The sequence below is a fragment of the Elephas maximus genome, chromosome 22 (genome assembly GCF_024166365.1).
Source record: "Elephas maximus indicus isolate mEleMax1 chromosome 22, mEleMax1 primary haplotype, whole genome shotgun sequence".
Taxonomy (NCBI): Eukaryota; Metazoa; Chordata; class Mammalia; order Proboscidea; family Elephantidae; genus Elephas; species Elephas maximus.
In genome coordinates this window covers 28,860,687-28,886,744 of record NC_064840.1, presented here as the reverse complement: position 1 = coordinate 28,886,744, position 26,058 = coordinate 28,860,687, and the positions used below count along the sequence as shown (strand labels likewise).

At 41.1% G+C, this 26,058-nt stretch overlaps 1 protein-coding gene across 2 annotated transcripts in view; it reads right to left on the bottom strand.

Annotated features, from left to right (window-relative positions):
- The window catches only part of PITPNB (phosphatidylinositol transfer protein beta), a 74,560-nt gene that overhangs the window by 21,025 nt on the left and 27,477 nt on the right, over nucleotides 1-26,058 (bottom strand). For both annotated transcript variants that reach the window (XM_049865441.1, XM_049865440.1), the window contains exon 8: nucleotides 2,029-2,106. In XM_049865441.1, the coding sequence (XP_049721398.1) occupies nucleotides 2,029-2,106 (78 nt within the window). The remainder of the gene's footprint in view (nucleotides 1-2,028; nucleotides 2,107-26,058) is intronic.

Below are 26,058 nucleotides of genomic sequence, written 5' to 3'. Positions count from 1 at the left end.
CAGAAAAATTATAAGCTATCATTTAACATACACACACAACAATGTGGAAAACCATGAAAAAGATGTAAAGTTCACATATTTCTATAAACTAAACCCGTTCTATAATTTTAAGGCGTTATAAATTGATAATATGTAAAGACAGAGCAATGTTAGTTTCAAAGATAAATATCATAAACATATATTCCAAGTTCCTGAAAGGCTGGCTATCAAGTAGAAGTCAGAGAGTATCAAACTACCTTTGCTGGCTGTTAGAGAAGTTCCTAGAAGGAGAGATTTGAGCCTGAATAGCCACCTCCATGGAATATAGCACTGTTTTTAAATTTGGAGCCCTCGTGGCTCAGTGGTTAAGAGCTCAGCTGCTAACCAAAAGGCTGGCAGTTTGAATCCACCAGCTGCTGCTTGGAAACCCTAAGGGGCAGTTCCAATCTGTCCTATGGGGTCACTATGAGTCAGAATCAACTTGACGACAATGGGGTTTTTTTTTTTTTTTAAGTTTATACTTGAAAAACTGATAATATGAAAGAAATCCAACATTTAATACACCTCTGGTGGTGCAGTGGTTAAGTGCTCAGCTGCTAATCAAAAGGTAGGCGGTTTGAACCCACCAGCCTCCGTGGGAAAAAGATGTGGCAGTCTGCTTTTGTAAAGATTACAACCTGGGAAACCCTGTGAGGCAGTTCTACTCTGTCCTATGGGGCACTATGAGTTAGAATCAACTGGATGGCAATGGATTTTTGAGTCTCAACCTCACGCCCTTCTATTCCCTGTCAAAATGCCATCAGCTAGTGAGTGACTACTTATTGGAGCTAAGTGTCCTTTTCCAAGTTAAGGCAACCTTAGAAGCAGCCTCCTGCCTCTCTCCTATCATGGTGTTCCCTTTTAGAAAGCCAATGTCAAATCTTAATGGAGAAAGACTTCCACTCTGACTCAGAAAAAGTTCTGATGTCCACAGCTAGAGATCTGGAAAAAGGTGGGGAGATGTTTTAAATCCATTAAAGCAAATTTAGGAAGATGCCTACTGATCCTTTGTAAGTGACAGATAGCACTTTCTGGGCATTAAAAGCCTCCTGCTATGGTCATTAAATTGGAAGAATTTTGAATGGAACAAATGTGCAAGCAAGACAACTGTGAATCATCTCTTACAAAACAAAGTCAGGCTCATTATTCCTTTTAGGTGATGTACAAGACAATCCTCAAAACAGTATGACATCCATGGAGAACCACTCAGTGAGTGTTTGTGGGGCTGTTACAGTGACTCCACATTTGCAAACAACAACTAGCACCTGGACACCATTTACAGATGACCTATGACTGGCTTCAGAATAAACAGACTGGTATCAAGTGAAACCCTGTTGCTGAAAAATCTGCTCTGGGCATGTTCAGGTTTGTATGTGCCTCTTCTGTCAAATTATCTGTTAACAACTTACCATCAACACATTAACCCTTCTGTAACAGTGTGTCACTTAATCTAGTGGATGCCTTTGAAATGTACTATGTTTCTATAACAGTTAAAATTGTTACCTTGACATTGCTTTTCTTACTTCCATGAATAAAGTAAGGGTGTGTTCTGTATTTGAAAATAATTACTTGCCACAAGAATTGCTCTCTGGTGCCTTACCTTCCAAAATATAATTATTATAAGTCCAAAAACACGGGCTTGTGTAAAGGGGACTTATTCAGTTTTTACTAAGAGTAAATTTAAACTATAAACCTTCTTTTAACATGAACTTTTGTACTGCTTCAAGTCTCAAAAGAGAACATTACAATCCCAAAAGACTAAATCACTTGCGTCTTTAAGAGTCACCTGAACCGCATTACGCTGAAAGTGACAGTCTGGCTATGTTCTGTTGTTAATGCAGCACAGACTTGCTGGCCAACTGCAACTGGCTTTAAGTCCTTATCACAAATAAAATTGTTTTTGTGCCATTTCTATTTCTCACTTAAACGTCACCAGCTCTTCAAGACTCAGGACCTGTCAAGTGCTCTGCTGCCAGGACTCTGCCTATGAGAGAGGTCAGCATCCAGTACCTTCCAGTTGGGTCCCAAAGGGCCTCTCTTGGTCTTGACTGACTGGAATAATGCTGGGTCTTCATCAGCTTTGTAGTCCTGCAAAGCAAAACAAAGTCAGAAGTAGAGAGGAAAACCAGAGAAAATTCTTTAACTCTACCAGAACAGCGCTCTGCAGCTACAGAAATGCACAACAAAAACTGATTATGCTTACTGTTTTTGCATAGAAGTATGAAAATGCTTCTACAGGACACTAAGCTTTCAGCTTAATTCTCTTTGCTTTAAACTTTTCTTTTAGGCAAAATGACTACATAATAATAAGTAATAAAGTCATGACTAGCAGTCCACCACGACTGGTTATGGGAAAGCTTGCTCCAAGATTAAATCTTCCAACATTTTCCAACACTTTCAGCATCTTGATATATATAACCACACTCAAGGAATAAAATGTACCCTTCCCAGTTCTGGCGATACCCGTAGATGACAGGAGACTATTAACGCCTGCTTCAGAGCGACTACTGTGACTGGGAGCGCAAATCAGAACCACTAATTTTGACCAGTCGTCAGGTGTCTTCTATGGTTGGATCTGCGGCACATGCCTTCATTTCTTGACCAGTTTCTCCATACCCTCCTCCAGAGAGCCATGGGGTCACAAACCTTGGCTTTCTCATGGAAGAGAGGGTGCACTCGGGACACCTGCACCATCAGGCTCAAGCTAGCACAACCATTCAGCCCCGCACTGTCAAAGAAGGTGAGAGAGGGGACTATAATTCTGTCATGCTACCAGGGAATGGCTCTAACATTTGAGTTTGATTCAGGATTCTGGAGTGCCTAAATTCTCTGCTTCCCTTAATATTATCCTCTTCCTGACAGGATGAAGGAAATGAAAGGAGTATATAAAATTCTTTTGTCATTACATGTATGCATACAGACAGACACAAAATCTACAGATAGAAATAAAAATATTACTTTTAAAGAACTGAAGTCCAGACTTAGGAAAATAAGAAATGCGTTGTAACGGTGACAGTGGATAGAGTCAGGTGGTCAGTTTAACACACTGCAGAGAGCATTCTGAACCAGGGGTTCTTCACAGTATTTGTGGAGGACCATATACTTTGGGAAAAACTCCCAGACAAGTCAGATATAAAACCCTGGCTGAAAATCACTGTTCTAGAGATAAGGGCAGTGCAAATGCAAAGCAACCACTAAATATATTCCAAAGTATAATAAAAACTTTCACAAATCAAAGGGAACACGCTGAGAAGCAGCCAACCCAGACTCAAGAGTTGGTCAGAAAAAGCTTATTACCCATTAATAATTCCTAAAAAGAAAGTTAGAAATAAATTAGGAGAAGAAGGAAAAATGTGAGGTTCAAGTAGAACACAAAACATTAAGGAAAGCCAATTCGGTAAATACGCGGTCCTCAATTCAAAGCTCTCTAAAAGTCATCTAAGAAGCTATGAAAATGCCCAATGACAGGCTAAAATCATTAAGCAAACCAACTCAGCCGACGACGCCAGGTCTCACTGCGTTACAATATGCAGCCTGGTGTAGCCCTAGGCATTGGGTCAGCCAGTATTATCCAGGGAAGTTGTGAACTAGAATGAGCCAGGATGAATCGACTGCAAGAAGCTGGACAATCGGAGTTATCTCATGCATCTGGGCACATCAGCAGAAAAGTTCAATTACTGTCAGTTAATATGAATTCTTATATTCCAATTGCAAACCACAACCTAAAAATGAACAATTTCACTTCTGAGAAAAAGAATCACCGCACAGATGGTCTCAAGGCCCGGATTCACGGTGAGAAATAAGCTACTCTACTAACATAAATAAACATGTAACTCCATAATACATTTTCCTCATGGTCAGAGGCTTGAGATTAAAACTCAAAGACAAGCACACTTTTCTCCAAAACTGAATACACTTTACATCATATCAAATAATCACTTTCTGCATCATTTCCTTCACTCGAAAATCTATTTAATGAACAGCCACCATGCAGAGGTAGTGCAGAGAGGTTAAGAGGTAGTCCAAGCAGTCTGAGGAGGATAAGGAGAACCAACAGATGGCCTGACTCCTAAAAAGTCAGAGTATGGCTGGGAGAGAGGCAAACAAAAAGAAGGTAACAAAAACCCACAGGAGTACGTGTTTAACTGCCAGGAGAGAATAGGGGGAAGAACTCTAGTCAGAATCAAAGTCAACAGCGTTCACCAGTTCATTCCATTTGAGGGTAACAAAATGATTTTTTTTTTCCTTTTTACTACTAACTGGGCTGTGACCTCAGCTGGGCATGACACTCAAATGTTTTGTATAAAGTCTGAGAGATTAGGGAGACTGGCCTATGTTGAACAGTAAAAAACACATTTCCTGGATATAAGAGGCATCAGCTATAGAATATTTCATTATTTTAATGTATTATTAAGAAGAAAAATACTCTGCCAATTAAACTATGATATGCTATAACTCGTAGACAAATCCTGGTTTTGGATACACGAAAATATGACAAAGGGAGGGGGGACATTTTAGAGCTCATGTAATAGAGCTAGCACAACTACCTCTGCAGATTCTAAACTTTCCCCCTCCAAGAGAGAGAAAGAAAAAACAAAATCCACAAAACAAAGTGTGTACACATATCACTAGGGCTAAAGGAATAAAACGGATGACATATAGTAACGTTAGTACACTTACCAAAAAACAACCAATTTAAGAAAAGAGAGCTAGGTCTAAATTGTGGCCACCATAAAGAATTTTCATGTGGGGGTAAACCAGGGAAGGGGTGGCGGCCCCAGGAGATCAGCCTAAGGATGATTAGGGCGCCTGCTGCTGCACCAGTAAAGGTGAAGTGTGAGCAGAGGGATTAGGTGGACTTCCTCCACAATACTCCCTCCCAACCCCGGCTCCACACCAGGCCACCAGCTTCAGGGACCATCAATACCTATTTGACAGACTGATGTCCCCGAGTGGTGCAAACAGTTAATGAACTTGGCTGCTAATAGATGCATCTCAGAAGGAAGGCCTGGTGACCCACTTCCAAAAAAACCAGCTGTTGAGAACCCTATTTAACACAATTCTACTCTGACACACATGGGGTCGCCATCAGTCAGAAGAGGCTTGGTGGAAACTGGTGAAAAAATTTAACAGATTAACTGACTGAAGAAAATAGAACACTTCAAAACTCTGCTCTGAACCTAATATACTGGTCTATAAAATAAACTCCCAGGTCCTCATTATCAGTGTTAGCTGGTCACTGAGATACTTTTCTGAATTGTAGATTCAAGAGGTGAGCTGGGCCTTAAAGACCATCCAAGTCCCTCATTTTATAGATAAGGAAACCATGAGGTGGCATGTCAAACCTCTCCTAGGATTTGAATTTAGGCCTTCTTAGTGCCTCCCTCCTAGGCTCAATCTAGTATACCACACAGGATGAAGGCCGAGGGTGTCCACAAATGCCAGATAAGCAAAACACACTGCAAAAACACCAAGAAGCTGCAGCACCAGACACCAAAGTGGGTTTTCCTATAAGGCATGAGTGTGACTATATATTATACACATACCAGACACACAGATAAGCCTTCCTTCTCTGCCTCTTTCTCTTGAATATAAAGCAGTAAACATTAAAGATTATTATGGTGAAAATGTAACCAAACCAAAACCAAACCCACTGCCGCCATGTCCATTCTGACTCACAGTGACCCTACAGGACAGAGGAGAACTGCCCCAGAGGGTTTCCAAGGTTGTAAATCTTTGTGGAAGTATATTGCTACATCTTTCGACTGCAAAACGGTGGTGGGTTTGAACTGCAGACTTGTGGTTAGCAGCCAAGTGCTTTAACCACTGCACCACTAGGGCTCCTGAAAACGCAGCAAAATCCAATTATTAACAATAGCCCCTTAACCCTGACAGGTGACGATAATGCATCTTGTCAAAACCTAGGAATTTTTGTGCTTTTAAAAATACGTAAATGTTTAATCACTTCAACTTAAGCAGCAAGATGTTAAAAAGCATGAGGCAGGTGGAGGAGTTTCAACAACCTCAATTTGTATCTCTATAACAAACATTTAATTTTTTGAGCCGTACCTTCTTTGCTACCATTTCATTGTTGGGTATCTAGTTTGGTCTTTCTGTATTTGAAAACTGGCCGATTTATATCCTTATCACAATGAACAAATATATTCCTTCATGTATGACAGTTTCAGCATACAGAATGCAACCTCAGCTACCAATTATAGCTGCAAATGAGCAATAGTGTGGAATAAGACAGCCTGCTGGCTTTGTTAGTATTCTGTCTCCTTTGGGATCCCATGGGGAAAGGGGAGGCTGTGATGAAGGGAAGCCCTTGGCTCATGGTTTATCGCGCTTGCCACCAGCTGCAGACTTCTCATCTCATTAGTTCTTTTAGAATACTGTGGGTGAAGACAGCTGTAGCCTACTGAGTCTTCAGCTCCTGGGTATTCTGAAGGCTGAATCTGCTATGTACTTTCTGTAATCCTTGGGAAAAAAAGAAAGCAAACTCACTAGGCCAAGGAAATGTATTTTTAAAAAGAGTTTTACAATCATGTTTAAAAGTAGAAAAATGTTATTGCTAAGGTGCATTGTGTCTAAATTTCTTTATGATCAAATTTTAATTATCTGTATAATGCCCAAAGGCCTGGCCAGGATAAGGGCTTAGTAAAATCATCATTATCAAGTTAGGTGTAATGTCCCCAGACATTACTTGCTGCACCAATGATAGTGCCTGAACAACAGAAAAATATAATGGTTATCAGCATAAGGTAGACTTAGATTATTGTTAATACAACTCTATTCAATTGAAAACTCTTATTTAGGTGAGAAAGAAGGCAAGGGAAAGTCAAGACACCCTTTGGAGAACAAGTAAAATATAACATGGCAAATAAATGGATTATTGAGTCTCCACACTGGAGCCACAGAATACATTCATTAAATTCTTATAAATAACTGTTTTCTGTCACTGGAATACAAAAGCTGTGCGACCTCTTGGGTGTACGTATGTTATCCACTACAGCTCTCAAGAAATTCTCAATAGAAACCAGATTCATTTTGAAAACAAAGAATATTAGTTTTACAGATCTTTTAGCACAGTGGCTGCCCCCCAGATTGTAAGTACAAAAGCTGTGCTGAGCCTAACCTAAATGTCCTTGAGCCTGGATTTAACTCATGATTATGAATAAGGAAGTGAGGAGGTGATAGGGACAGGCTGGCAGGAGTTTCCTGACAGCTAGTGGGAAAGTCAAGTTGGGCTCCTGCCACCAGAAACTGGTTAAAAAACTATGGCTGGGTTAGCACAGGTGAGGCTAAGTGTGAACCGAGGAAAAGATGCCCAAGCCACAAACACTAGCAACTCTTTGACACCTACTTATGAAAAGATCATTCTGGAAAAAGAGAAACAACTATACAGAGTAAAAATAAAAACTTGAGAGGGATAGTCAGATCCTACAACATGCTGTAAAATGTTTTCCTTTAGCATAAAATGGTTAATTAGGTGTGTACTCAAATAGCTCAAAGATAACCACTAAGTTTAAAATGCGTAGTACTGTTGCTCAGTATAGCAAAGCTTATTTCTCCAACCACATCCTAAAACTGAAGCCCTGGGTAGGGGGAAAAGCTGAATTACTTATGAAAAAAAGAAACAAACACCATTTATTAGCACTGCCCTGCACTTTTCAGTATTGTGGTAGTTTAAAAACAAGGAGTTCCTGGATCTTATCACCATTAACCTGGATGTCAAATGAACAACTGTCTGGAGCTGATGATAAAAGTCAACCCAGCCTCCAAAGGTGAAACTCGTTTAAAAAAAAAAAAAAAAGTTACATTACATTTTGCAATAGCAAATAACAGAGATGTAAAGAGAAATAACATTTATTAACTTGTTTAAGAACCTGACTTCAACAGTTATTTTCAAACAAGCAGCTTTCTTTTCTATAAAAAATTACATCTCCCCAATGATTCCTCACCCTTTCAGGTTCCCACAGAGTACCATTAATATAGTATAAGTAAATCTCATTAATTCAGGCCATACCACCTTGGAATTCTTAATAATTTGGACAGGGGCTGGGCTGAAGTTTATCTTTGCATGATCTATGAAAAAAAGATTTGCTACACAAATTAATAGAGTAACAAGATCTCAGGAGGGCTGTTTAAACAGTTCAGAAGTGTTTTAGAGCAATTCAGAAGCATTCATTTGCATATAATTATTATGCTAATTACAAATCATTCTTATCTATTCATTAAAGCAGATTCTCAAAGGACCACTAATTGTCAATAACTTGTTGGCCTAGTTTCTGTTACTGAATGTACCTCAGAGGAACAAAACTGCATTAAAAAATATTCTATAATTCACCCCTCTCATTAATCCTTACTGGCTTCCCACCAGCGAATCATAGAAGCTGAGTATTTAAGCAACTGTATTGAGAACTGAGAAATGCAGCCAGATCTGCACACCCACACAAAAGACACTTTTTTGTAATCTTTCTAATCTCAACCCTCCATAGAGATCTGCAGGTGAGGAGAGTGGAGGTGAGGGTGCCAGGCAGGGTGTGCAGAGGCGGGCAAGGGGGCTCCATGCTAAGCGTGGGCTCTCAGGCCATCAGCATTGAGGTGGGGCTGCAAGCACCATACTTCTCATTTTAGCCATACTGTAGCCAGAGATCACCAACGATGTCATGAGTTTGAGTGCAGGCCCCAGAGCCTTTAGAAGGTTACAAATTAATAGAGAGAAAGAGAGAAATTAGAAGACTTCAGCCACGGAAAAAGACCCAATGCCTGACATGACAGACAGCATATCCTACAACACAGCCAGGAAACCCAACAGCTGTGCTCCAGATGGAGATGGGCAGGTAAGGCCAAAGGGAGCAAGCCCTTGGAGGGTAGGAAGGGGCTCCTGTATAGCCCAGGGCTGGTGGGCTACCCTACTCGCTAGCACTCCCCTCAGGTGCGGGTATGTTTCAAGCACAAATATGCAATATATTTATTACTGTAACAAACTATTTAAACGAAGATACTCAAACTCCAAAGACCAATGACTTAGGTTTTAACATATTAACAAGTCGATTTCATTAACTGAGATGTTTCAACAAATGGATGCAGCACTGCAAGTGCTCACTCGTCTATACCAAGAAATTTTGAAGACAGCTACCTGGCCAACCGACTGGAAGAAATTCATATTTATGCCTATTCCCAAGAAGGTGAATGTGGAAATTATTGAACAATATTATCAATATCATATGCAAGTAAAATTTTGCTGAAGATCATCCAAAACCAACTGCAGCAGAATATCAACATGGAGCTGCCAGAAATTCAAGCTGGATTCAGAAGAGGACTCAGAACCAGGGATATCATTGCTGAAAGCACATGGATCCTGGCTGAAAGCAGATAATTCCAGAAAGATTTTTACCTGTGATTTATTGACTATGCAAAGGCATTCGACTATGTGGATTGTAACAAATTATGGATAACATTGTGAAGAATGGGAATTCCAGAGCACTGAATTGTAATCATGAGGAACCTTTACATAGATTAAGAGGCAGTCATTTAAGGAGAGACTGCGTGGTTTAAAGTCAGGAAAGGTGTGCATCAGGTTTGTATCCTTTCACCATACCTATTCAATCTGTATGCTGAGCAAATAATCCAAGAAGCTGGTCTATATGAAGAAAAACACAGCATGAGGATTGGAGGAAGACTCATTAACTTGCAATTTACAGATGACACAACCCTGCCTGATGAAAAGTGAAGAGGACTTGAAGCACTTACTGATGAAGATCAAAGACCACAGCCTTCAGTACGATTTGCACCTCAACACAAAGAAAACAAAAATCCTCACAACTAGACCAATAAGTAACATCATGATACACAGGGAAAGGACTGAAGTTGTCAAGGATTTCATTTTACTTGGATCCACAATCAACACCCATGGAAGCAGCAGTCAAGAAATCAAACGATGCATTGCATTGGGCAAATCTGCTGGAAAAGACCTCTTTAAAGTACTGAAAAGTACAGATGTCACCTTGAACACTCAGTAAGGTGTGCCTGAGCCGAGCCATGGTGTTTTCAATCACCTCCTATGCAAGTGAAAGCTGGACAATGCGTAAGAAGACCAAAGAAGAATTGACGCCTTTGAGTTGTGGCGCTGGCATAGAATACTGAATACACCATGGACTGCCAATAGAACAAACAAATCCGTCTAGGAAGGAGTACAACCAGAATGCTCCTTAGAAGGATGGTGAGACAACATCTCACTTACTTTGGACATGTAATCAGGAGGGATCAACCCCTGGAGAAGGACATCATGCTTGGTAAAGAAGATGGTCAGCAAAAAAGAGGAAGACCCTCGATGAAATGGATTGGCATAGTGGCTGCAACAATGGGCTTAAAGCATAACAACGACTGTGAGGATGGTGCAGTACCTGGCAGTGTTTCGTTCTGTTGTACACAGGGTTGCTCTGAGTGGGAATTGACTCAGTAGCACCTAACAACAATGGAACATAAATAGTATGTGTAGATCATCAAGACACATTTATTTCCTTAAACAATGGTAGATCCACGAACACTGTTGTTGTTAGGTGCTGTACAACAGAGCGAAACGCTGCCCGGTCCTGTACCATCTCACACATCCAACTCCTTATACTAAAATGGGGTAAATCGTCACACTGGAAATTCATGGGCTGTGCTCTCGCCAGTAAGAGGTACACACTGGTTCACGATTCAGCCTTCAGACACACAGCTGCTCTTAAGCCTCAGGATCCACTTTAACCCATGAGCACCAACTTAAACATTAAATAGGAAATAACTGCTAAAAAATATTAAGCCTTTTTTACAGTAAGAGCAAAACCACATAAGCAGCATCCTTCTTGCTTCTATTTTTGAAGCACCTCTGCACCAGGCACACTGTGTTCCCCCAGCGGAGCCTCACGAGCCTGGAGTAAAGGTACTATCGTCACCACTGGGGTTGGGACAGTGACAGTCCTTGTCCAGGTCTGCTGTTCCTAAACAGAACAGCAGGGACACAGACTCTGCTCTGACGCCAAAGCCAACCACAACTGTTTATTCCAAAGGTGTGATTTAAACCTAATTTTATAAGACTCGTATACCTGAAGTGATCTTTGCTCCCTCAGCCTACAGAACTTTCCGTAAGAAAGACTTTACATTGCTGAAAAAGGGCTTTTATAAACTATCACCACCAGCTGTCGCTGACTCATGGCGATTCCATGTGTGTCAAAGGACAACTGTGCTTCACAGGGTTTTCAACGATTGTGACCTTTCAAAAAGTAGATCACCAGGCCTTTCTTCCAAGGCACCTCTGGGTGAATCTGAACGGCTAACGTTTCAGTTAATAGACGTGTGCTTTACTGTTTGAGTCACCCAGGGACTCCATTACAAAAAAACACAACACTCCAAAAAACTTGATTTGGAGGTTTTTATACTAATTTAAGAGAAAATCTGCCATTAACTGCTCAAAAACATTTTCTGGCTCTTACCCAAGTATGGCGCCCTGGTGGCGCAGTGGTTAAGAGCACAGCTGCTAACCAAAAAGTTGGCAGTACGAATTCACCAGCTGTTCCTTGGAAACACTCACTATACGGCAGTTCTACTGTGCCCGATAGGGTCACTATGAGTAGGAATCGACTTGACCGCCACCAGTTTACCAGGGAATTTTCCCCCACTCAGAAACTGCAGTGATTCTATTTCATACCTCACCTCTTCCATCACCCTCCCCACTTTTTTTTTCTTATAAAACATGGTGGAAATTAGAAACAAACATTAAGAATGAGTCCTATAGTTAAGAATGTAGTTTGTGCCAAATATACTTACACATGTTGATTTTTAACAGAAAGAAAAAGATCCTTGCTGAGATCTGAGAGAGCACGATAATCAGTATGTTATTTCTCCACAAGAGGGCACTGCCATCCAACTGTATATCAGACTCTATAGTCCCTGCGTGGCGCAAACGGGTGACCAGAAAGTACTTGACCATCTAAGGCAGCAGAATAAAGTGAGAAACACTTTCACATTTTTTTTTAATACGAACTATGTTTATATTTATTTATATCTTCTTTGGGGACAGGCAAAAAACTTCTATACAGGCAGTCCCCTGGGTTAGACACGTCTGACTTAAACAAATAACTTGTACTTAAGAATGGATTGCTGTAAAGCCTGTTACATTAAAAATTTGAGTTAAATAAATACAATGGTTCCCAATAACAAACACATGCACAACTTTGTGACACTCAGGAAAACATTACAGGGTTTGGAAGTGTTTCATATGCACATCGTTAGGTGCCATCCAGTCGGTTCCAACTCATAGTAACCCTGTGTACAACAGAGTGAGATGCTGCCCAGTCCTGTGCCAGCCTCATAATCCCTGTCATGCCTGAGACCACTGCTGCAGCCACTGTGTCAATCCATCTTGATGAGGGTCTTCCTCTTTTTCGATGACCCTCTACTTTACCAAGCACGATGTCCTTCTCCAGGGACTGCTCCTTTCTGATAACATGTCCAAGGTATGTGAGATGAAGTGTCGCCATCCTTCATTTTAAGCAGCATTCTAGCTGTACTTCCAACACAGATTTGTTCGTTCTTCTGGCAGTCCACGGTATATGTAATATTCTTTGCAAATACAATTCAAAGGCATCAATTCTTCAGTCTTCCTTATTCATTGTCCAGCTTCCACATGCACATGAGGCAACTGAAAACATCACACACTGGGTCAGGAGCACCTTAGTCCTCAAAGTGACATCTCTGTTTTTTAACACTTTACACAGGTCTTTTGCAGCAGATTTGCCCAAGGCAATATGTTGTTTGGTATCTTGACTGCTGCTTCCATGGGCCTTGACTATGGATCTAAATAAAATGAAATTCTTGACAACTTCAATATACTCTGTTTATCATAATGTGGCCTATTGGTCCAGTTGCGAGGATTTCTGCTTTCTTTCTGTTGAAGTATAATCCATACCGAAGGCCGTGGTGTTTGATCTTCATCATTAAGGGCTTCAAGTCCTCCTTGCTTTCAGCAAGCAAGGCTGTTTCATCTGCACACCGCAGGTTGTTAATGAGTCTTCCTCCAATCCTGATGCTGCGTTTTTCTTAATATAGCCCAGCTTCTCAGATTATTTGCTCAGCATACAGGTTGAATAAGTATGGTAAAAGGATACAACCTGATGCACACCTTTCCTGACTTTAAACCACACAGTATCTCCTTATTCTGTTGGAACGATTGCCTCTTGGTCTATGCACAGATTCCTCATGAGCATGATGAAGTGCTCCAGAATTCCCATTCTTTGCAATGTTATCCATAATTTATTATGATCCACACAGCCAAATGCTTTTGCATTGTTAATAAAACACAGGTAAACATCTTTCTGGTATTCTCTGCTTTCAGCCAGGAGCCATCTGACATTCACAATGATATCCCTCACTCCACATCCTCTCCTGAACCTGCTTGAACTTCTGGCAGGTCCCTGTCGATGTATTGCTGTAAGCACTTTTGAACAATCTTCAGCAAAATTTTACTTGTGTGTGATATTAATAATATTGTTGGATAATTTCTACATTCTGTTGGACCACCTTTTTTTGGAATGGGCACTAATATGGATCTTTGGCAGTCAATTGGCCAGGTAGCTGTCTTCTCAATTTCTTGACATTGACCAGGGAGCACCTCCAGTGCCCCATCTGTCTGCTGAAACATCTCAATTGGCATTCCATCAATTCCTGGAGCCTGTGTTTCATCATTCCCTTCAATGCAGCTTGGACTTTTTCCTTCAATACCATAGGTTCTTGATTATACGCTACTACTTCCTGAAATGGCTGAGCACTGGCCAATTATTTTTGGTATGGTAACTGTGTATTCCTTCCATCTTCTTTTGATGCTTCCTGTGTTGTTCAATATTTTCCTTAGAGAATCTTTCAATGTTGGAACTTGAGGCTTGAATTTTTTCTTCAGTTCTTTAAGCTTGAGAAACGCCGAGTACGTTCTTCCCTTTTGGTTTTCTAATTTCAGGTCTTTGTGTATTTCATCGTAATACTGTTAGGAACTGAATTGTGTTCTCCCCAAAATGTGTGTCAACTTATCTAGGCCATGATTGCCAGTAGTTGTCCACCATTTTGTGATCTGTGATTTTGTGATTATCCTGTGTTGTAAATCCTAACCTCTATGACGTTAACGAGGCAGGACTCAATCAACAGGATTAGTTTGTATCTTGAGTCAATCTCTTTTGAAATATAAAAGAGAAAAGGCACCAGAGAGAAGTGCCTCCTACCACCAAGAAAGCAGAGCTGAGAGTGTATGGTCGCCATTTATGTTGTTGAAAAAAGGTCTCTGCAATGAAGAAGTCATTGCTCTTGCAGAATTCTATTATGCGATCTCCGCGTTGTTTCTATCGCCAAGGCCATATTTTCCAACTATTGTCTCTGTTTCCAATCACCAGTAATTATCAATGCATCTTGATTACATGCTTGATCAATTTCAGACTGCAGAAGTTGGTAAAAATCTTCAATTTCCTCATCTTTGGCCTTAGTGGTTGGTGTATAAATTTGAATAACAGTCCTATTAACTGGTCTTCCTTGTAGGTGTATGGATGTTATCCTACCACTGGCAGCACTGTACTTCAGGACAGACCTTGAAATGTTCTTTCTGACGATGAATGTGATGCCATTCCTCTTTGTCATTCCCAGTACAGTAGACCATGTGATTCTCTGATTCAAAATGGCCAATACCAGTCCATTTCAGCTCACTAACGCCTAGGATATCGATCTGTACGCAGTCCATTTCATTTCTGATGACTTCCAATTTTCCTAGAGTCATACTTTATACATGTTCCAATTACTAAAGGATGTTTGCAGTGTTTTTTTCTCATTTTGAGTCATGTCATATCAGCAAATGAAGGCCCTGAAAGCTTGACTCTATTCACATCATTCAGGCTGACTCTACTTTGAAGAGGCATCTCTTCCTCAGTCGTATTTTGAGTGCCTTCCAACCTGAGAGGCTCATCTTCCAGCACTATACTAGACAATGTTCCACTGCCATTGCTAAGGTTCTCACTGGCCAATCTTTTTTTTTTTTTTGTTGAAGTATACCACCAGGTCCTTCTTCCTAGTCTTAGACTGGAAGCTCAGCTGAAACCTGTCTACCATTGGTGACCCTGCTGCTATTTGAAATACCGGTGGCAAAGCTTCCAGCATCATATAAGCACACAAGCCATCACAAACTGACAGATGCATGCAGTTTTATATGTATACTCGTACCCATCGGTATTTTATATGTATACCTGTACCCGTTGCCATCACATCAAATCCGATTCATAGTGACCCTACAGGACAAAGCAGAACTGCCCCATAGGGTTTCTAAGGAACATCTGGTGGATTCAAACTGCCAACCTTTTGGTTAGCAGCTGAGCTCTTAACCGCTATGCCATCAGGGCTCATGGAAAGGTAAAATATATATTATACAGTAAAACAAACATTTGACTAACTGATGCTAAATAAGAACCATACGTATCTGTTCCAACTTAGCTACAAGTGTGATTTAAAGACAGGCTTTGGAACAGATCTCGTTCATAACCGGGGGACTGCCTGTAACTTACTCCAAAAAAAAAAAAAAAAACCTTGAAAATGGTTTGTTTCATAGCATGCCAAAGGTGAGATGAGGCTAGCATTTGACAAGTGGGGCTTTCTTAAGCAAAGGAATATCACTGATTGCTCCAAACTTGTATCTGAGTTGTTTCATCTTCACTTCAAGGAGGCTACTATTCCATGCATTCATCGTTTAAGTTAGGAGCTGGGTCACAATTCTCACCTCTTTATTATACACAGACTTTAATAATATGGTTCTGGAGCTCTTTCACTATACCAGTGAAAAGTTACATACTTTTAAGGTAGAAATGAATGCCCAGTTTATCTTAACAACAAAAGCAAGAGTTACTGTACTGAGAATAAATGGCTGTTCACGCCAAAGGGAGACATTCAAGCATTTGGCAACCATAGACCCTCCTAAGATGGCTGAATCTCAGCCACTAAATTCTAATAAAGTTCTTTTCAGAGCTACAGCACTGGGTGGCCATGGCTCTGAGAAGCAGAAAGCTCTTCTTAGGAAATAAGAGGCAACAGTTGGAACAAATATCTTAAATGCAGGAGCTTCCTGAAAGCTGATGAGAGAACAAGCTGGCACAATCATCAGTGCTGGCTATTTAGGGATTTGGAGGATATACAGAGAAACCCCGGTGGCATAATGGTTAAGTTCGAAACCACCAGGTGCTCCCTGGAAACTCCATGGGGCAGTTCTACTCTGTGCTATAGTGTTGTTATGAGTCAGAATTGACTCGATCGCAACAGGTTTTTTGGTAAAGGGTCACTATGAGTTGGGATCGACTTGACAGCAGTGGGTTTTTAAGTTGACTCGTAAGAAACTGTCATTTTTTCTAGGGCAAAAGCTAACAAGTAGTAACTATTTCATGTAATTTGATCTAATATATAATCTCTTCTAGTCAAATTTCATCATCTTTTATTTTGAAGAGGAAAAAATATTACAAAGTGTATTTTATGACTTTTACATTTCTTTAAAATTACAAAATGTTTTCTAAAGGCAGTGCAGTGAAGCATATGGTACCAAGACTATCTACTCAAATATACAACATCTGGGCACTGTCTAAAGAAGGAACGCTCAAAAGAAAAGACATGCCCAAGTCCTTCCAAGAGCACAAGAAACAGGCATTGCTTAAGGTGTGACCAAAACTTACAGGCCTCGAGGACTCAACCCAAAAAAAATTAAACCAGGTTTCATCAGCTCTCCAAGGCTGACATTTAGGGAAACATTTTTAAAAAGAACAATAACTTTCTTAAACAATACACACTTATGGTTTAAAACAAAGTGTCAGACTGTTCACTGAAACACTGAAATAATGGAATGATGTGTTCAAAGTGAAAACAGCTAAATGCAGGGAAAAGCAAATCATATATGTCCATTTCCAAAGGTGACCGGAACTGCAGAAAACCAGGTCCCGATTTAGTGTATTTCTGGCATCTAAAATGGGACATTGTTCTGCCTACCAAAAGGATACTCACTAAACGAATGGATCAGAACCAAAGAACAAACGGACAGTGGTACAAGCAACAAGCAAAAAAGCACACACTTAAAAACCAACTCATTTTCCCTGACATCACAATCCGTATCCTGGAACTTCTAAAGCTGCTCAAGCCATTTAGATGAGTTCTGCAATCCCATTATTTTCTTCTGATAGGCAGTTAAAATGGCTGGGGGCTGTTTTGTTTAGTAAAGTGCAGACTCCAAACCTCCCAGCTCAGGTTAATCTATGAAGCATGGGGCCATCAGTCTCTATTGGCGGTGAGAAAAAAGCCCCCTGGTAGTCAAACTTCCTGTGGTCTTTTTTGGAAGGACAATCAACATCACTACAGGTCCACCAACAACTGTTGGAACAAACTAACAAACACTTTTAACATGTTCACTGATTAAGAATGCTGCCCTCTCTTTAGGTAGATACAAGTATTTTTTTATCTGGAAAAATATTTACCACACCAACAAGGAGCAAAGAGCATGTCCCAATAAATATTTGTTAAATGAAAAAATGAGAATATGTTTGAGTGGTATTCCCTATAGGTACACCAAAACACATATTGGGGTCTGTAATCCTTTTATTCTATTGCACATATGGAAATTTCAAAATATGCCAGTGTTTAGCAGTTATGGAAAGAGTGACCAGGGCGACTGATGAAAACTGGTGTTTTAGGGGACGGGAGAAGGTGATTGGAAGAGCAGGCTGCTGCTTTTTTTTTTTTAAGTACATTAAGAATGCTCTTAACCAACATACTACAAAGGAAGGAACACCATACAGGAGATGTTCTAGAAAGGCAAAAACAACTCAGCTCAGCAGAGCTGTGTTTGAGTCTGGCTGCCCTGCCACTGGTGATGTGGCTCCAGAAAGTTACAGGACTTCTCTGCGCTGCAAATTCCTCAACAGTGAAAACAAAGGTTAGACTGAGTGTTGTTGAATCATGACCTCCAAATGAGACTCCTTCTGCTTCTGAAATCCTAACAGGGTGCCCATTCTGCAGCCATCACCACTTGTGGTGTGTGTACTAGGGCTGAGCTTCTGGAAACTGGGCCTGCCCAGGAATCACCTAGACAGCTTGATCCCTGAGCCCCACCCCAGAGATTCTGAAAGGGGCGGGGAGGGACACAGAGAATTTGCATTTCTAATAATGTGCCAATGGGCGGACTGAGCTTGAATGGAAAGGTTTTCAAGTGTTTAGGGCTGGGTCCTAGCTAAGGGCCCTGTGAGGCAAGGGTGGCCTTAGCTACAAAGTTCCCTAGAGGCCATCAGGGGCTAAACAACAACCTCTTAATTTCCAAGGAATGCTCAGAGAACATGAGGTTGAAGAAATCCACGGGCCAGATTCCAGCTGACAATTGGGAATCATACAGGTACAGATCAGCCTAAGAGCTGTGGCAGGGGTGTTCTCCAAAGGAGATCAAGCAATAGGAGTGGGACCTCATGGCAGAGACAGAAATCCCTAAGTGAGGTGGACTGAGCAGAACGGCTAGAGGGCCCAGGCAAGCAGGGATTCCAGGCACAGCAAGGGAGGCTGAGTTTGATCACCTGGCCCCACTCTCTCACTTGTGTCTTTTGGGGTATTAGGGAGAGAACTGTGACTAGTGGATCCACAGCTTTGCTGGAGGAGCTCCCTCTGACAAGAAATTTTTCTGCCAGAAAGAGATGGTACAGAGTGATCCAGAGTCCAGCAACAGCAACAAGCCAAGGGCCAAAACCCTTGTAAGTGTGACTACATGGGGCAGCCATCAGGGCTGCAGAGGGGGCTTTTAACACTCTGAGCTAGCACTGTGAGACGGTAACCCCCCTACCATGACCCAAAGGGGGAATGGGACGGGAAAAAAGGAGACTTGGGGTAAAAATGACATGGTAATTATTCCCATGGGCAAGTAAGGGCAAAGGGCAGGGGTGTAACAATTAGGGCTCAGGGGGGTTAACAAAGACAAAAAGAAGTATGAATGAAATCTGACCTTCATCTTATGAGCACAACAAGTTTACTGACTAACCCACAAAACAGAACTCCCAAAGCTCTGCAATGGTGTCACCATGAAGGACCCTCTCAATCACAGCACACTCTACACATCCTTACTGTGACCCAGAAACAATGTGGCACAGGAGTTTCTAGCTGTGTCTTCAAGAATACACTCTTGAGCTATGAAAACGTGCAACTCTTGGTTATGAAACGGCCTGTTTGGAAAAACTTTTCACCACAAATGAAAACATTATGCTCTGATATGCCAGAACACAACGAGAAAAAAATTCAGTCCCTCTTTAAACTTGCTGCATCTTAATATGGAATACATTTATATTTTAAAACTACACCTCTCAGTTTTTTATAGCATTAATATTTGCTTAGTACTGACGTCTAAAAAACAGGCAGATGTTGAGCTGTATCATTTTTAGATGTGTCAACCTTAAAAATTTTAATTAAACATCATCTGTACTTAAAAAAACAAAACAAAAACCCTTTGCAATTCTAAAATAAAGTCACACGGCATGTACCGTGGAGGAAGCACGTACAATTGAGGAAGGCTGAAAAAATCCTTTCTTGCTACACATAAATACCTAAAAATGTGGTTCCAATTTTTTTCTTTTTTAAAAAATGGTGCTCATTTTCTTTCAAATTACTTCCAAAAACGAAGGTTCCTCTGATGTTAAGTGTGTGTACACTTCGGCTTACACTTTAAAAGAGTCTTCCTCTCCTGGGAAGTGACTTTTGTATACAAATCATGGAAAGCTACTTAGACAAAGTGCTGGAGATGATTAAAAGGGGCCAAATTCAAATTTATACCTTAAAAAAAAAAAAAAAAAGCAGAAGCAGATGTCAACTGACTCATTTGTGTATGTTTTTTAAATGAGTTGGAGATACATGTGCATTTCATCAGGACATTTAAAGAATTCCCAACTTCTTATTGTGGTCAGGTATCAATGACAACTTTAGAAATTAACAACAACAAAAAAAAAACAAACAACTTTTAAACTTACATTCTGGTGTTTTATGATGGATACCTTGACTCATGTTACAATTTGATCCAACTCAAGTACATTTCAATCTGACCGAAAGGTACAACTACACTCAGAATTTTTAGAATTGAAGACACAGTATATATACTCCATCGTCTAGGGTTAGTAAAGAAGGAATTTACACAGCATTCTGTTCATTTAATAACTGAACGATAAAAACTTCAACTCCTCCAAACTGCCCTCCCCCTTTAACACTATAAAGAAATGTCTGTAATTCTCTTGGATTTACCAGACCTTCTCTGAGAAGCTCACTCAATGTCACAGTCTATGTCTTATTAGGTCCTGGAAACACACAGTTGATGAATACCATACAGTCCCAGCCCCAAAAGGACTGAGGAAGGCTTTTCAGGAAAGGTAACTACCAAAGGCAGGAGCAGGAGTATGGAAGGGATAGGGGAGATGAGAGGTTAGAGCAACAGCATGGTGTGTTCTGCTAGAACACAGTGTGCTCAGTGACTGCTGGAAGGCCAAGCAGAAGGGCTCTTCCTTCTTGAAGGAAATGATACCCTAATAATACTTTGGTACAAAACCTCTTTTTCCTGAAATAGGAAACCTGTTTTGTATGGTGGACACATTCTAATGGGCCAAAAGAAGTTGGGTAAGGGCATTTTTGCAGAATTCCAGACTCTTCGGCTTGTTTCATTAGGCAATGATACATCATCTAGAAAATTACAGAGGACTGTGTCTATAGCAACAGTTGTATACAGTCTTCCAATAAGTCATCAACAAAAAACCCCATAACTCATTTATTTAGACGTATGATTTCTGTAGCAAACTATTCTGTGACCCCGGGTCACATCTGACAGGTTTTTACCACAAATCCTTGATCCTAGAGTCATTCTGACAATGTCACCCTTCTTATACGTAGAAATGTCAAGCATTCACCCGAGTATTGAGTTACGCTGTGGGTCAAATCACATCCCTTTTATCGTGGTGAAGTGCGGTTCATACGCACAACCATAAAGCAGGAGGTCTACAACAAGACTGGCATATCCGTCTGACACCAGCAATCCAGCAGAGAAGCCCTAAGAATAATCAACAGTCACTCTGAATTAAAACGTTTGGGACTGTGTTTGTGTTAAGTCCACCAGCAGGGACAGAAAACCTCCACCAGGTGGAGTTAAACAATTCAAGACTCACTTCCAAACTGACTTCTTGAACTCCCGACTACTTCACATTTGTCCTAATTCTGAGAGGCCTTGGCTATTTGTCCACTGAAAATTACTAATTTAACCGTTTATTTTAAAGCAAATGATATTCAGAAAGAAACTCAGCAACTTAAGTAGTTAAGAACAAATTAACTTATTCAAGGAATACCAGAAGTACTGTTTTGTTGTTAGGTGCTGTCAAGTCAGCTCCCACTCAGAGCTACCTTATGTACGATGGAACAAAACACTGCCCGGTCCAGTGCCATTGTCACAATCGTACTAGAAGTACAGTTCATTAAAAACAGAATGAAAATCACTGAATGAAGACTGAGACTAATACCTCTAGAAGTAAAGGTGCCATCACACCTTTAGGTCTCCCAAATGAAAATCCACCTTCTCAGCTCATTCATTGTTACTAAGTTCCCAACTCCAGTGTCATTTCAGTTCTTGAAGAGCAGATTCTGGGTACTAAAAATTGACTGCTGGATGGCAGAGATACCCTAAGGTGACTCCCATGAGTCATACTCATCATACTCTTGTGCAATCCCTCCACCCTGAGTGCAGGCCGAACTTGTGACTTGCTTCTAACCAGGTAATGAGGTGCCATCCCTTGAATGGGTTACATTACATGACAATCGAAACTACTGATGATTTGTTATGCAGCTAAGAAAACTAACACAGTTAATAAGAGGATCTCCTCCCCACCTCTATCCTTTGCACACATCACTGCCAGCTCTCCACTCGTGAAGAACTGACTGATAATGCTGATGACTTGAGACTGGATGGGACGTGGAAAGTCCCATGAGCTGGAATGGAGTGCTAACAGGCCCATCATCTGTCACTCTGGGATTGGGGTAGAAGAGGCAGCAAACTAGGATAACATCTTCAACGACCTTTCTTTAACTATGTAATAAATAGTATAAATTTTCAAAAGCTACAGGCGGGTACACTGTCTTTCCTCCACCCCTGTTCCCCAGCCACCTAGTTTTCCCTCTCCTGAGGAAATCACTACTACTACTGTCTTGCAGGAAACCCTGGTGGCGTAGTGGTTAAGTCCTGTGGCTGCTGACCAAAAGGTCGGCAGTTCGAATCCGCCAGGTGCTCCTTGGGAACTCTACGGGGCAGTTCTACTCCGTCCCATAGGGTCGCTATGAATCGGAATTGACTGGATGGCAGTGGGTTTGGTTTTTTGGTTTTAGTGTCTTATGTGGAGCCCTGGTGGCACAGTGGTTAAGAGGTAGGCTGCTACCCAAAAGGTTAGCAGTTCAAATCCACCACCAGCTGCTCCCTGGAAACCAAATGAGGCAGTTCTACTCTGTCCTATAGGGTTGCTATGAGTGGGAATGGATTCGACAGCACATAACAATAACAACAACCCACCCAGTGCCTGATTAACAACAGTAATGTCTTATGCATTCTTCCAGAAGTCTCCGCGTAAATAAGCAAAAACACGCCTATAAATGAAGTTTTCTCCCCCTTTTAAAAGGCACACACGGAAGCACCTTATACGTACTCTTCTTTCCGTTCCTCCCTCCGTGCTATCTTGGAAAAGAGTCCCTATCGGTACAAACAAAGCTTACTTCCTTTGAACAACTGCATTACAGGTAGTCTCCAACTTACGATGGGGCTCTGTTTCGACCACTCTGCCTTAGGTCAACTCTGACTTAAATTGAATACTTCATTTTTTTTTTTTTTTTTTTAGTTTTCATTATTACTGCCTTTTATTATCAGTATCTTTTATTATCAGCATCTTTCTAAATCTGATCTTTGTATTTGGGGGTTGGAAACATTACATACAAATGTACAGATATATTTTAATATTGTATTTATTGTAGTATTATTAACAATAAAATGTATTAAAAAAAAAAGACAGTCGTACGTTTAGTTCATCATAACTCAAATACATCGTAAGACAGGGACCACCTGTATATGCCATCATATGGGTGCACCACAATGTTTTTAACCAGTTCCTGATTGATGGAGAAACATTTAAGCTTCAGACTGTTTCCAGTCTTAGACTTGTACACTTGTTATTTCACACACTGAGAATGTCTGTAGAATCAATTCCCAAAAGTGGAGTTCTGCTGAGTCAAAGGGCATATACATCTGTAATCCTGCTAGACTGGTTGTACCAATTTATACTCCCAAGGGGAATGTATGTGTGTGCTCATTTCGTCAACACTTGCCATCCTAGGTGTTATCAAATGGGTATCAAACCATTTTTCCAATACAAACTCTTAATTCACAGTAGGTTAGTTTCATCACTGTCCTCAAGCTAATCAGGCTCGTTCAACAAGTATTTATGAAGTACTCACTCTGTGAAAGGGGAAAAGGTTCCAGAACCTAGAGACCAAGGCACATCAATGAGATGAAAAAGAACTCCTGAAATTTAGCAGAGGGAGAAATGGATTCCAGCTTGGGTTAAACCTCCCTGGAGGAGTGGAAATCTGACCTAGACCCTAATGGGCAGGCAGGATGTGGACAGAGAGGAAGGAGCTCCTGGGACAGGAAAGAACAGGTCCTGGCCAGTGGTACTCTGTCTTCTTTTGAGGAAGATAATGCTCAAGTGGCAGCTGGAAGGGTGATAACATAGGGGCTTAGCTTGGAAGAAATCAAGAGTCAGTGGAAAGAACCTTGGATTGAGGAAATTTCCAGTTCTGGCAATTAGCTAAGTGATCGTGAGAAAACGCTAGTTTATCTGGGCTTCAGTTTCCTCACTTGAAAAACAGGGAAGTTAACCCTGAAACCAAACTTTCTATAGCTGTAGAACTGTGTGTTCAAAGCAACTCTTAGGATAAAGACAACGTGATGAAAGAGGGCAGCAGGGAGCAGGTCAGCTTGTGCTCTAGTTATTCCATCCTGACAACCTCCAGGAGGCTCCAAGAAACCCTTAGGGTGTGCAAAACACACTTGGAAAGCAATGACACCTAGGCAACTAAAGTCACTTTCATCTCTATAAACTGCTCCAACCTTTCCCTCACTGCTAGAGAATGCATCTGTACCTTCACTTCTATTCGGCCTGCCTACAATTTATTCGTTAATTTAACATGCATTCACTGAGTATCTAATATATGCCAGGCACTGCTCTAGGAGCTGGCGAGACAGTGGTTAACAGTACAGAGATTCTTCCCTCTGAGGTTCAATTTCTATTCAGGAAGGAGACAAAAAAATGTATGAACAAATGAATGGTGTGTCAGAACACTAAGAGTACGAAAAAAAGGTGTAATGAGGATGGGGTGGACTGCTCCACCCATCAATATCCTCCCCACCATCCTTCCTGTGACAGCTCTTCCATGCAGACTTTTCTAGTGTCCCCACAGATCATTTGTTCTCTGAACTCCTGTAGCACTTTGGACTATACACAACTCTGTCATTTGTTAACAATTTCACTCTACTGGCGTTATCTCACCTTGACTGTCAGCCTCTTGAGGGATACTATACCAATCTTCGATAGCTACCACAATGCTAAACTGGCCATACAGACCGAGCAAACACTCAATACCTGCAGACCACTTGACAACACTGCCACTTTTATAACTGCAAATGTGCTCTTAAAGTTTTCTTCTTTATCCCAACACTGTGGACTAAAATTTTCAAATAAGATTACACAGAACAGAATCAAATGAACAAACTAACTCAACAGAAGCTAAATTGGTCTTGGTAAAAAAGTAAGAATGGCCTGGTGAGGGGGAAGGAGGGGGAGATTCACTAATTAGATAGTAGACAAGAACTAATTTAGGTGAAGGGAAGGACAACATGCAATAAAGGAGAGGTCAGCACAACTGGACTAAACCAAAGGCAAAGAAGTTTCCTGAATAAACTGAACACTTCGAAGGCCTGCGCAGCAGGGGCAGCTGTTCGGAGACCACGGTTTCAGGGGACATCTAGGTCAACTGACATAATAAAATCTATTAAGAAAACATTCTGCATTCCATCTTGGAGAGTGGTGTCTGGAGTCTTTAGCAAGTGGCCATCTAAGATGCAACAACTGGTCTCAACCCACATGGAGCAAAGGAGAATGAAGAACGCCAAAGACACAAGGTAAGTATGAGCTCAAGAGTCAGAACGGGCCACATAAATCAGAGACTACATCAGCCTGAGACCAGAAGGACTAGATGGTGCCCGGCTACAACAGATGACTGCCGTGACAGGGAGCACAACAGAGAATCCCTGACGGAGCAGGACAGCAGTGGGATGCAGACCTCAAGTTCTTGTAAAAAGACCAGACTTAACAGTCTGACTGAGACTTGAAGGACCCCGGAGGTCGTGGTCCCCAGACCTTCTGTTAGTCCAAGACAGGAATCATTCCCAAAGCCAACTCTTCAGACAGGGATTGGGCTGGACTATAAGGAAGAAAATGGTACTGGTGATGAGTGAGCTTCTTGGATCAAGTAGACACATGAGAGAGACTATGTGCGCAGCTTCTGTCTGGAGTTGAGATGTGAAGCCAAGGTGACAGAAGCTGGGTGAATAGACATGAAAATACAGGGTGGAAAGGAGGGTTCTATCTCATTAGGAGGAGAGCAACTAGGAACATATAGCAAGGTGTATATAAGGTTTCATACAAGAGACTGACTTGATTTGTAAACCTTCAGTTAAAGCACAATAAAATTATATATATGGGGGAAAAAAAAAAAAAAAGGAATGGCCTGGTATCCAGCTGTTTATAACAGAAGCTAATCCTAAGGCAAACATTAAGTCCTCAAGGCCAAATCGGTGGGGTGGAATTTAAAGGGAAAGAGCGTCAGGGTGACAGTCTGTGCCAGGAGACTGGACACATGAAGACCTGAGGAAGGGCAGTC